Source organism: Pezoporus occidentalis, unplaced genomic scaffold, assembly GCF_034315485.1.
Source record: "Pezoporus occidentalis ecotype Australia unplaced genomic scaffold, CSIRO_AGI_Poc_V1 ctg70, whole genome shotgun sequence".
Lineage (NCBI taxonomy): Eukaryota > Metazoa > Chordata > Aves > Psittaciformes > Psittacidae > Pezoporus > Pezoporus occidentalis.
Window position 1 is genome coordinate 3,709,297 of NW_026916053.1, and position 12,091 is coordinate 3,721,387.

Consider the following 12,091-nt stretch of genomic DNA (forward strand, 5'->3'; position numbering starts at 1 on the left):
AAATGATGTGTAGTTGGATCCTTCAGAGCAGCAGGAGAGGGATTCGGGACAGATGAATGCACAATCAGGGCCACTTGACCTTGCTTGTTTTCGAGGGGTCACCTACATTTCCAAACAGAGCATCTCAAAGGAGAGATGGAGATGTCTGGAAATAGGGACCTCAGGAGGGTCTTACGGCATTAACATTAAGCTAAAACCTCACATTGCTTAATGTCACTGCTGTCCCGAGGTTCTCATGTTGATCAGATGTTAGACCAGCGTAGGTGCCGGTTGCTGCCCCTGCCTGTGGGGCACTGCTTTGGGCTGCAATATGTTTGTGTAAACTGGAAAACTATAAAGACAGAAGATCTGCATGGCCACAGCTTAATAATGCAACTCGGGTGGGGAGGAAGCTGAGCATTTTCTCTGTAAATTGAGGAGTGTTCAAAACTTCAGCTTTAAAGTTCAGACCCCCAGAGAGATTGTTAGATTTTAATTGCTACCTTAATCAACGTTTATTAGCGCTAACCAAAGCTCCTCATGGGTTTAAAATTCAACCCAATTGTCAACTACTAATTATTTTAAGCAGACAAGCTGTTATTTTACCAGCTATAATAATGTGACTTCTCAGCATCTGTGAAATAGCTTCAGAAGATTTCATCCTGAAACATAATTCAACAGATAAATCATTCTTTGCCATGATCCCACTTGTCTTTCAGGCACCAATATCACCTCTTACCCTCATCTGCCTCCACCTCACCTGCAGAACGTGCAAAACCAGAATGAGATCCAATGTGGGTTTCAATAGAAGAATAATTTGTTCTATTTGTTGCTTTCTTTCTTTTTTAAACTAATTCTCCTCTGAATTCCCTAGTGGTGTGTGTGCCTCATGCATCAGGCTGAAGGTTTAGTGGCTGGCTTGGTTTATAGCGAAGTCTTTACCTTAAATCTCCAGTATCATCCTGGGGGATGGAGCTGGTTTATTAATTACCCTGCACTCTTGTTCCAATGAGTGTGTGCTTTCCTGCCATCCATCTCCACAAAGAACAGCAGTAGGGGGGGGTCACTGCATCTTTGCGCACCAGTGTTCCAGCCCTGCTGTAGGACTGTGACTCCACATGCCTGGACCCAGCTCGGAGCCCAGCACCCAGCTTCTGCTTGGCTGCAGCATTGCATAGGCTGGGTGTAAAACTGAAGTTTGATAGGCACCACGTGAACAGATCAGACTCACATTCCTCTCTGTCAAGATCCATCTACCAGGAGTGTGGGAAGAAAGCAAGCAAACACCACTTGCTTTAACTGTTTGGAGCTCTTTACAGTTAGAAATCTTTGCTTATTATACTCCCATGCTTGTGGCTTTTGCTTCATTTTACTCCTAAACACTGACTAGAAATCCCCACGCTGGCTTGCTCCCTGTAAATGACTTCATACCCATGTAGGCAAAAGCCATCTATTTCAATTAGCAGGGATGAAATGACTCAGAAAAGTTGGGGGATAATTGACTGTCACCATGGTTTGTTTCTTTATTTGACATCATCTGTGCAATAATATCCAAGTAAAAATCTCCTTCATTGCAACAACTATCCCAAGCATCAACAGAAGAAATATGGAATGACAAGAGAAGCAAGGATCCAGGCATCAGCACACAAAATCAGCTGCTGTGATTTATTTACATGGGGATACACTCCTAAGACACGCGTGTACTCCATGCTCTCACTAAGGCTGTGGTGTCTGCCACCCCTGCGCCCGTCCCAGGCTGCAAAACCTGCACAGCAGGAACACTGGGTGTGCTGAGCACTTGCACTCACAGCTAACAGCATAGGAAAGAGTATGAGCTTCTTAGTTTTAACAAGGACATCATTACCTACCCTCAACAGAGAGTATCAGCTGCGCCAGGGGAAACACCAGCCATGGAAGCACTTTCTTTGGATTGAGCCCCCATAGCTTGTGTGATGCCCGGTGGGAAAAAAGGCAAGAGGACAGGCACAAAATCACTGCAAAAGATGGATTAGGATTACTCAAATGCCAGGAGCATGAGGCACTGTATGAATATTCATTAAACATTTAGAGGGCTGACAAGCAGCTAGAGAAAACTAAATATATTGTGATAGGTGAGGGGGATATCCCTTTGGTGAAAAGAAGGAAGAGCCAAAATACCAACAGACAGTGAGACCTGAAATCCAACTGCACTGGTAAATTATTTAGAGCGTATTTCCAACCTGTCGTTTGAAGATGAAGTGTTATTTCCCCTTCAGTAGAATATAGCTGCTGGGGAAAGCGAGGGGGAAGTAGTAACATAGACCTGCATGTTCAAAGGGAAAATTGAGGCCAATATCCACTGAGTTTTTGTTCAACCAAAAATATTGCTCTAAATAGGGCTATGGATAACTAGAGCTGAGGAGCAAAGCCGAGGTCAGTGAACTGCCAGTGAACAGATTGACTGTATTCTTGTTTGCAAGCAAAATTGGGTAAATTTAATTAATTTGCCTTGTAGCTCAAGGTACCAAATCACAGGAAACTAAGAAGGAAGGTTTCCTGAAGGAGGAAGAGAGGAAGGTTTGAAGCTTTTGATTTAATGATGATGTGATGGAAGATCATCACTGGTGCTATCACTTCTTTCTCCTCTCACCAGATACAGAGAGGCAGCAACCATCCTGGGCAAAACCCTTTCCATTTTAGCTTCTGCATATCCCTCTTAAATCAGTAGCAGGATGCTCTAGATTAACTGAAGTGAGATGTACAAGACCCCCAGATCCCACATCTTCATCAAGCATAATCCTAGCAAGGATAACTGCTTTACTCTTCATCTTTCTAAATAAACATTCTTTTATCCTTCAGTTTTATCAAGTGATAAAGCTGAATATCCATCATGTACAACAAGGCATTCAGGAGCACACAGTGGTAAACCTCAAAACCTTCCTTTTTGCCCATTCTCCGGTCCATTATTTCCAGTATTTCCTCAATTTCACAGCTTTTATCTCCCTTTGGAATCTTGAATCAGAAGAACCATTCAGGTCTGAGACAGAGATCAGGAAAGAAAGACATTTTCTCTCGTAAATAGTTACAATGAAGAAAGTTCTCTGGCATTTAGCAAGGAAGTGAAGAGCCCTGGGGTCCCTAGGGAGTTACTTAGGTATTACCCTTGTGTGCTATTAGCTGTAATAAGCTTTGTATCAAGCACTTATGAATGAATCATACCTTTTTGCTATTACTTATGATAAATCTGAAAACACTTTAGGCCACAGGATTGTAATTATGCATAGAAATGGGGTTAAATGATCTCTTCGGGTACCCAGTCAAGCTCAGGAACGCCACCGTTATCCATCTTTGCCAACCCATCATGAGCAAAGAGACCCATTTAAGTTGTTCTGCATCAGATGTTGGTTTTTATGAACAAAAGCTTTCTGCATGGAGGGAGATTTATGAATGGGAAAGCTGGTGGAATGCTTTTGCCATAGAGATATGATGGATTTTTTTTTGTCAGTGTGCAGTTTATTTCCATCTGTTCTGAATCTGATTAACTCCTGCAGAGTATGTGATTAACTTAACTTCTCGAGATCATTAGCTGCTCTGCATTCCCGTTATAGTTCTTCAGTCTGGGACCACACACAGGCTTGAGAATGCTACGTGTTGGCTATTCTTAATATCTCAATCCACACCAACTGGTTATTCTCTCATGATAGCCATGGATGTAAAGAGAAAAGGCTTGTTACCAGGAGAACATCACTGCTCTGAAGCAAACACAAAATGCTAATGAAAAGAGAGTTTAAGCAGATCCCCTTGATCTCAGTGCTAGAGCTAAATTAAGCCCTTTGGAAGAGCTCATGCCTGGTGTTAGCCAGTTGGAGACAGCACTGGAGGCTTCCAGCCAGCACAGAGAGAGGGAGGACCACTAGAATCTGTGAGTGGTTCCCCTGCATCACCATGTTGTACTGAACAAGTCCCATTTTGCAGTAGGTTGCAGGTACTTGTACCTTGTAGATCTCAAAGTGCAGCACAGACCACAAACAGTGCTGCCACTGTAAGCCCTTCAGTAACTTGTATTTTCTTCTGATGTATCTACCAATACAAACCCTGAAACATCTAAATAGAAGCAAGAAGCCAGAGCTCATGCACAAGCTTTTTTGCATTGTCCCTTCAGTTGTCTTCTGAGGGGTTTTCCTTAAGTGAAAAAGGCCAGCAAATGGATGTGTCAGCAACAGATGCTCGCCATGCAATTAGTAACCAGTCTCATTGATATTAATGGCTGCAGGGCAGGAGTATCATGAGGACAGGACCTCACCTGGTCACTTGGGAGCATCCATCATCTCCATCTGATCATTTATCTTCAGACCTGTCTGCTCTATTTCTCCTCATCAGTACCTGCAGTTCCGTACTCCCAGACCCCATCCAAAACAACAGGAAAACTGGGGCTCCTGCAGAGGTCTGAAATGCACAGGTTTGCCCAGCTCAAGCTCTACGGTCAATTCTGGCTGAGATCAGCAGAACTTGCTGTGTTATTTCATCAGATTGAACAGGATGCGCCTGCCTCTGAGGTTTTTCTTGTCCCTTGAATGGCACGTTTGATGTCCTGCTCATCTCCGTATTTAGATCATGCCCACATCACTGCCCCAGCTCCCAGAGGTTTAGCTGCTTGTGCCTGCCATCCATCCCCCTGTCCCTGTGCAGCTGTGTCCTAGCTTCAAGGTTTGCCTCTGTAATTTGTAGCTGATCAAAACGTTTTGACATCAGATACCTGTGCCTGTGAGGAATGTTTCACATCACAGTAACCTTCACTTGAAACGTCTGGGTTTGGTATTTAACACCTCTGAAAAGGCCTCGCAGGGGCAGAACAAAGGTGCTTCTCAACCTCTCTGCTTAACAGCTCCCAGAGATGAACAGGGGAGCTCTCTGGGGTGAGATTAGAGCAATTCACATGATCTCATTCTGCAAGAGGTGAGATGCTCCAGCCCCTGCTGATGCTGGAGTGGGTGTCTCTGGTGGCCAATTTGTGTTTCAAAGTGTTTTACAGATACTCCATTGTTCTCCAGGATTTCACACATGGATTGCTGTGGGATGGGAAGAGTCAGGATCAGCCCATACATTGAGGAGAGGGCTGACTGTACAGAGCCTCACAGCTTCTAGCAGCTTCTCCTGTATCTCCCCCACTGTCACACAGACCCAGTGCGGTATTTGTTGGGGTTTAGCATCTTATCTTTGATTACCCATTAAGCTAAAGATGAGCTATAATGTCCCACCACCTGGATCTGTATCAGATATATGCATTCTGGTCCTGGTTTTGAGGCATGGAGAGGGTTATTTCACACAACTGATGAAGGCCTTCTGGGCACGGGCACCTAGTACAACCCATCCACATCACTGCCAGCCTCCATCCGAGGGTGATGGCTGTGTCACATCGTATCACGCTGTCAGGGCTGCTTGAGATAGCAGCCACCAGATATAAAACGTGACAGGCAAACATGCCTGACTTAAAACTGGCAGTGTGCAAAGACCGAGCTCCTGCTCGAGTGCGCTGTTAGAGCTCTGGATTTACACAGGTTTCAGCACCGGACCCTATTCCTATTTATCCAGGATTTGTGCTCCCACAGCAGGCTGCACTTATCCAAGATAAGACTTTCAAATTCCTTAGTTTATTCTCTCACATCCACACTCTTTTAAGCTGCCTCCTTGAATCTGCATTATTTATTATACGAATGACCAGAGAAATGAAACATTGGAAAGATTTTCTACTAAAATCTAGTGCTAATACCCTCTGAAATTAATAAAATTCCTCAAAATTATTCCAGAAGAGCTGAATTCCTTCCCTAGGCTATGGTTTTTAGCTTCCACATTCTTCCCTGTAACAGGCACTGGCTGCAGAAGCAATTCTTATTTGCTTCCATCACTCACAAATGCAGATCTCTCCTGCCCTGTTGTATCTAAGGAATGGCATTTACCTGATAACTGTAAGATACTTGGCATGGAAATCTGGCAAGCTATGCAGAGACGAGGTTTAATTAGATGGTGATTCATTTACTGAAGGGGATAAAAAAACCCTTTGCATTTTTCACCAGATACATCCTGTGAACATTAAACACGAGTACCACGACCAAATGCTCCTTTTGGCATGCCAACGCCGTGTGCCTTTCCCCTTCCTGCTTTGTCTTGCGCAGATTGATGTATCCAGGAATGTGGTACTGTGCTTATTAAAGTCTGAAATTATCCACTGGGTGGTTAAAAAACTGTTAATTCCGGCCAATGAGTGAAATAGCTGGTAATTTTGTAAAGTACTCTTAGACAAATAAGAGTTTTTGGCAGCCGAATGTTGATGTAGCAGAATGTGCTTTTCTGATTGACATATGCTAACAATACTGCCTCCACAATCAGGGGGAGGATAATTTACTTTTCATTTCCATTGGAAATGAGGTGAACCAGAACGTGGTAGCTTGTTAAATCCCAGCTATGTGGGATTTGCTCAAAACCACAACTCAAACGATGCTCTGCATCCTCGGTCCTCTCCAGCATCACTTCCAGGAAACCAGCAAAGGCAGATTTCCTCCTGAGATAGTTTTCAGATCCTTTTTGGGTTTCTCAACCATTTCCCAAGGCTTGTGCTCAAGGGGTGGCTGGACTGGAGGAGAGCTCTGCACTGAGAATCCTCCTCAGTGGAAAGCAGAGAGGCTGACAGCCAGTTCATACCATTTCCCAGCCGGAAAGCAGGTGTGCAGCAGGGAAATGAGGTATGAGAGAAGCTTAATCATCCTGGTGAGGTTTTACAGTCTCACCATCATCCACACTTCTCTCCATTTTAGTTGTCCTTCTCACATCCCTGAAGATGAAGGGGTCAAAACTGCTCTGAGCATCCCAGCTCACTGCTGGAAGGGGCCGTGCCTCCAGAGATGTGGCACTGACAGCGAGCAAGAACTTGGCTCTGCTGTCACCTCATTTATCAGGCAACAAGGCAACATCTCTGGTCTCTGCCACAAAACCACTGTCATAACCCAGGGCTAAAATTAGCCCTAAATATTAGTTGTTCCCCACATCCGCTCCTGCCGGCAGGGGATCCCAGCTGCTGCTTCACGGGATGCTCCACGCCGCGCTGCTGCTGCGACCAGCATTTCACTCTTCATTTGCTTTGTGGGACTTTATTTACTTATTTAGGAAAGAAAAAGCCTGAGGGAGCACACAAGACACATATTCAAGAATATTTTACGGTCTCAGTAATGGAACATTTTCTCAGCAAAACCCTTTCAAAGAAAATATTATGAGTAGCTCTGATTCGCGGCTGTTTGTCGGTATAAATACTTGCAGTGGAAGTGTTTAAGTTGCTGCTGTAACTCCAGGAAAAACCTTTAGCCTAATTTTTTTACTTTCAACCACTCAAGTGCTCCAAGACCTTGTAGACCCTCCTCAAACACTCACTAACAGTTCCATACCCTTTCACAGCCACGTGCTGACGGAGCAAGGGAACAATCAGCTGAAGCAATTGAGTTTTGCTGTAAGTGCCTGTAACTGATGTAGTATTTCTCCTCCTTTCCTTCAGATACATATATAACAAAAGCCTGGGCTTGTAGGAGGGATGGAAAAAACATCTTCTTGTAGTGGTCTTTAAGTTTCTATTCCTACAGAAGCTGCCTTGGAGCACAAAAGAATAAGCCTTCATAAAACTTCTGGTTTAGAGGACTCATAAACCCCCCCAGGGAATCCCTGAGTGAAGTTATAAGCTCATCTTCTCCATCACCGTTATAAGTGGATGTCTGCTTTTAGTGGTAACCCAGGGAAACCACAGCAACCAGATAATTTGAGGGACAACTTGGCAAAAGCAAATCACATCAACGTGAAGGCCAGCGGAGCCGGGGAGCAGTTTTCTATACGAAAGATATAGGAAGAGTCACAAAGCCAAGAACTGGCTTCTGCTTTTGTATCACTTGATGTTTCTGGTCCACCCCCTCCATGTCTCTCCCATGTTTCTGTTTCAAAGGAAGAGGAGAGTGATTCAGGTCTCTGAGTGTTACTGTTCAGCTGGTGCTGGAAGTTGTTTTGCATGAGACAGAACACTATATGGTCCTGAGGACTAATCCTACCCTACAGATGCTACCAGACTTTAAGGATTGAACTGATTACTGGAGTGACAGCAGCGTGGAAGTGGGTTAGTGTTTCATTCTCTCCTGCCAGTGACAAACATTGCAGTATTGGGTTTTCTCTCTTTTTTTTTTTTAGGAGGATTTAGCACAGAGTTACAGGGTTTGAGGTGCTGGGGTTTTTTACACTTGAGAGCAGTCAATGCTAAGCCTTTCCATGCACAGCTTTGTGCTTCTGCACTGTGCTTATTCTGCATGCCACTGTCCATCATGGTGCTGAGCAGAAACCTCAGATCTGGTGGGTTTACACTGATGCAAACACATGAATTTTAATGGCGAGGAGAATCAGACTGAACCATGCTTTGTGACAGCAGACATCACAGAATCAGACCGCTTTTAGTGCATGCAAGCAGCCCTGAGTACAGAATTAGTTTAGATGCAGCACTGCACAAGCTGTCCTTTCCATGATGAGCCAACATAACACCTGAGACTTTCAGAGTCAAAAATGAACCTGGACACTGCCTAAATCTTCCTTCCCAGTGATCTGTAAAGGTATATAAGGACCCAAAGGCTCCCACAGCTGCTCACTGACACTTTAGCCCCATTGATGTCACGAGTGTCAGTACTGGGCTCCAAACTCGCACAACCCAGCAAGCAGCTTCCTAGACAAAGCACTGAGTACGGAGGGTTTGCAGGAGGGGGTTCAGCTTTTCCAGCCTTTCTAGTCCTCAAGAGTTTGTGTTTGCAGATAATTCCTTCCATAAATTAAAACCTTCTGCTTCTGGGGAAAACACTGATTATTTTTTTTTTTAACTATATGAAAGTTTTGGTACAAATCAAGCCATGGGGAAAAAATCTTTCATACAGCAGAAAGCTTTCACTTTTCCCATAACGATTCATAAAAAGGAAAGTCAGTGCTATTCTGGACAATTGGCCAAGCTCTTTAGAGACTTCACAATAGAATTATGGAATGAATCAAGGCTTTAAAGAAAGGTCGGAAAAGACTTTTTGAGTTCTGTGTGATTACATTAGGCAAGGCTAATTCATAGCTAGGGCAAAGGTTTTGAATGAAAGCAAATAAACTCTGAAGCACAAGTGGCAGAGTGAAGCTTTTTGAGACTTGTTTCCTTTTACTGATGTGCAAATATCGTTCTGCAGTAGGAAAGGAGGAAATTCAGGTGCTAAACACAGAAATAGGAATGGGGACCTACAGGGCCCCTTTCTTAGTCTGACCCAGTAAGTCTGAGCAGATCATTCCACCCCAGGCTGCGCCAGCTCAGCCCAGCTACATCTTGAATAGATGAAATAGGTCCTTTACAAGCACAAATTACTTTCTCAGTTAAACCATGTCATTTTGTACCAGCTGAGAACTTGATCCTTACTGCTTAATGATCTTCCTTAGCCTCTCAAGGTGACTCCAAAAGATAACTCCTCTTTATATGGAGGAGGCCTCTGAGATATCTTAAAAGCTTAGAAAACCACTATATATATAACAAAAGAAGCCATTAACAGTGCGTGATGGTGAGGTGTGTCTAGGAACTTTCTCAGTCCAAAGAGGAGCTCTATTATTATCACCAGCATAAATGAGAGATGATGTTCTTCTCACAGTGTGGGTTGCGAGAGACGAAACCCAGCTGGTACTTTTGCTAAACACATTGAGTTCTGGGCACAAAACTGTATAGAGACAGCTCACCATCCCACCACAGCAGCTCACCATCCCACCATGGCCGCCTCACCACAGACATACAGGCAAATCCCACACATGCCTCTATTTCCCTGGCCTGCCGTTTGTTAAGCTCAGCTCCAGCAGGGTTTCTAGACAGCCCATAAGGCCTGACTCACAAAGTCTTATTTGAAATGAACAGCGACTTGCACTTGATTCAATCACTGCTTAATTTGATCCTCCATTTAATTTTATCAAAACTGTAGTAATCAAATAATTCGTACTAAAACCATTACAACTTCCACTTGTTTATTCTGGTCAATTTTAATCCTTTAAGGCACAAGGTTTACTGGGTAATTTGGTTATGAGATAACAAAACGCTGTCATTAAATACACAAGGAAAAGACCATAAAAAAAAAGGAAGTAAAAAACATCCCAAGGAGTGCTCGTAATAAAGAAAAAATACAGTAACATGCTGTTATTTAGGAGTCACACTAAGCACAATGAATGCTAAGAAGCATCCTGCTGTTCCTGAGATGAAAAGATCAATGGCATGTTTCAGTTGAGACATTTCTGGCAATGAACTGCACTGAAAGAGGGAAGCAACATAAATGAATGTGAATGAATTAGGGGGTTTTGAGTGTCAACCCATGTTAATGAACGTGTATCAGTAGCGTATGAGTTTTCTCTCTGTGCAATACATCTTCAAAAGTCAAACCCAACAGAGTAAGAGGAACGAAAAGATTTCCACTGCAGGCTATTTCTCTGTTGCTTAGAGAAATAAAACCCAATCTCCTGCTCCATTGATCCTGCTCATGCCTTAACTGTGCCACTTCTCTCCTCTGCAGGTCAACACTTTCATCTCCTTCGTGTTCCCAATGGTCGTCATTTCTGTGCTCAACACCATCATCGCCAACCAGCTCATGGTCATGTTCAAGCAGGCTGCCCAGGAAAACCAGGTCTGCACCATCGGTGGGCAGCAGACGATGCTCAGCATGTCCATGGAGCCCAACCGTGTGCAAGCCTTGAAGCACGGCGTGAGGGTCCTGCGTAAGTACTGTCATATTTTGGCATGGAACTGGCTACAGGTGTCGAAGTAAACACCATTTGAAGAGTAATAGATTGAAACTGATAAACACTTTCATCCTAAACCTATTTTAAATGAAAATTAGCTCTTTTTGGAAATCCAAATTGCCCGCAAATGCTTTGATATTTTCAAACACTGTCCTATTCTTGTACCATAGACACAAACTTTGGAAATTTAATTTGTCCCCTTGCTCTCTTTCCTTCTCCATCTTTTTCTTTCTAAGTCACAGAGAGTTTTCTAGGGAATTTTATCCTCTATTTCCCATTATTTTCTTTTCCTCCTAGTGTCACTTTTCTGAGTTCTAACCTCCCTTTAAAGGACTTAAAAAAAATCATAGAGCAAACGGAAGAGGTCTAAGTATTATTTAGCTGACTGTGCTCAGACAAAAACCCCAACATTTGCATGGATTTCATGTTCTGTGAAACACAAACAACCTGATAACATCAAGCTTTCCTCTTCCTTCTTCTGTTTCTGGCCAGCTCTACCCTGAACCCTCCACCTCTTTCAGCTGGTGCTGGATTTAGGCTTTGAGTGTGACCAGGGGACTGATGTTGTTTTAGACCCAAACTTACTTTGTTTGAAGAGTTGCACTTTACCTTCTCCCACCAGCTATTGGGCACCCAGTGTTTTGCAGACTATTTGCAGCCATAATATCTAAAAAGACATATTTTCTCCAAGCCGAATCAGTCTGGCTGTGTTCAAGATTAATCAAAACCCTTATGTATTTATATTAAAAAAAATGCTGCTTCTTATATGATTTTTAAGTAAATCTTGCAGCCCTTTGAGGGCTATTGAAACATCTTTCAGCCAAATTCCCAAGCCTTGTTGTGGAAAATAGCTTTACTTCTATTTATTTCACATACAATAGAGAGCTCACATTTGCACATGTGATGTCTCAAACAACATTTATAACTGGGAACATAAGTGGCCATTTGTGACCTGCTTAGGTTGGTATTCATAACTTCACAGAGAAGCTAGACAGAACTGTGAACAGAAAGACATTCAATTTAGGGTTTTTTAGTCTTCCAAACAGCCACATTTAAGGTAATCACAAAGAATCTTTTTCTTTTTCCTTTGTCTGGTGATATGTAGAGGTAAAGAACAGACCTGACCACAGAGACTCTCTGAAAAAGCAAAACTAGCCCAGCATTTTAATGATTTAGTCAGCAGCAACTTGAGCCTTGCCTATTACCTCTTCTTTTACTGCAGGGCTTTGGTCCAGACAAAGGTTAAATAAAAGATCCTGCACCGAGGAACTGAGCTGTGCTGCAAAATGCTGGATGGCTTAATTAAATAAGCTGA

At 43.2% G+C, this 12,091-nt stretch overlaps 1 protein-coding gene across 1 annotated transcript in view; it reads left to right on the plus strand.

Annotated features, from left to right (window-relative positions):
• Positions 1-12,091, plus strand: part of NTSR1 (neurotensin receptor 1) — a 56,711-nt gene that overhangs the window by 28,512 nt on the left and 16,108 nt on the right. The window contains exon 2 of the mRNA XM_062642054.1: positions 10,551-10,752. Within this exon, the coding sequence (XP_062498038.1) occupies positions 10,551-10,752 (202 nt within the window). The remainder of the gene's footprint in view (positions 1-10,550; positions 10,753-12,091) is intronic.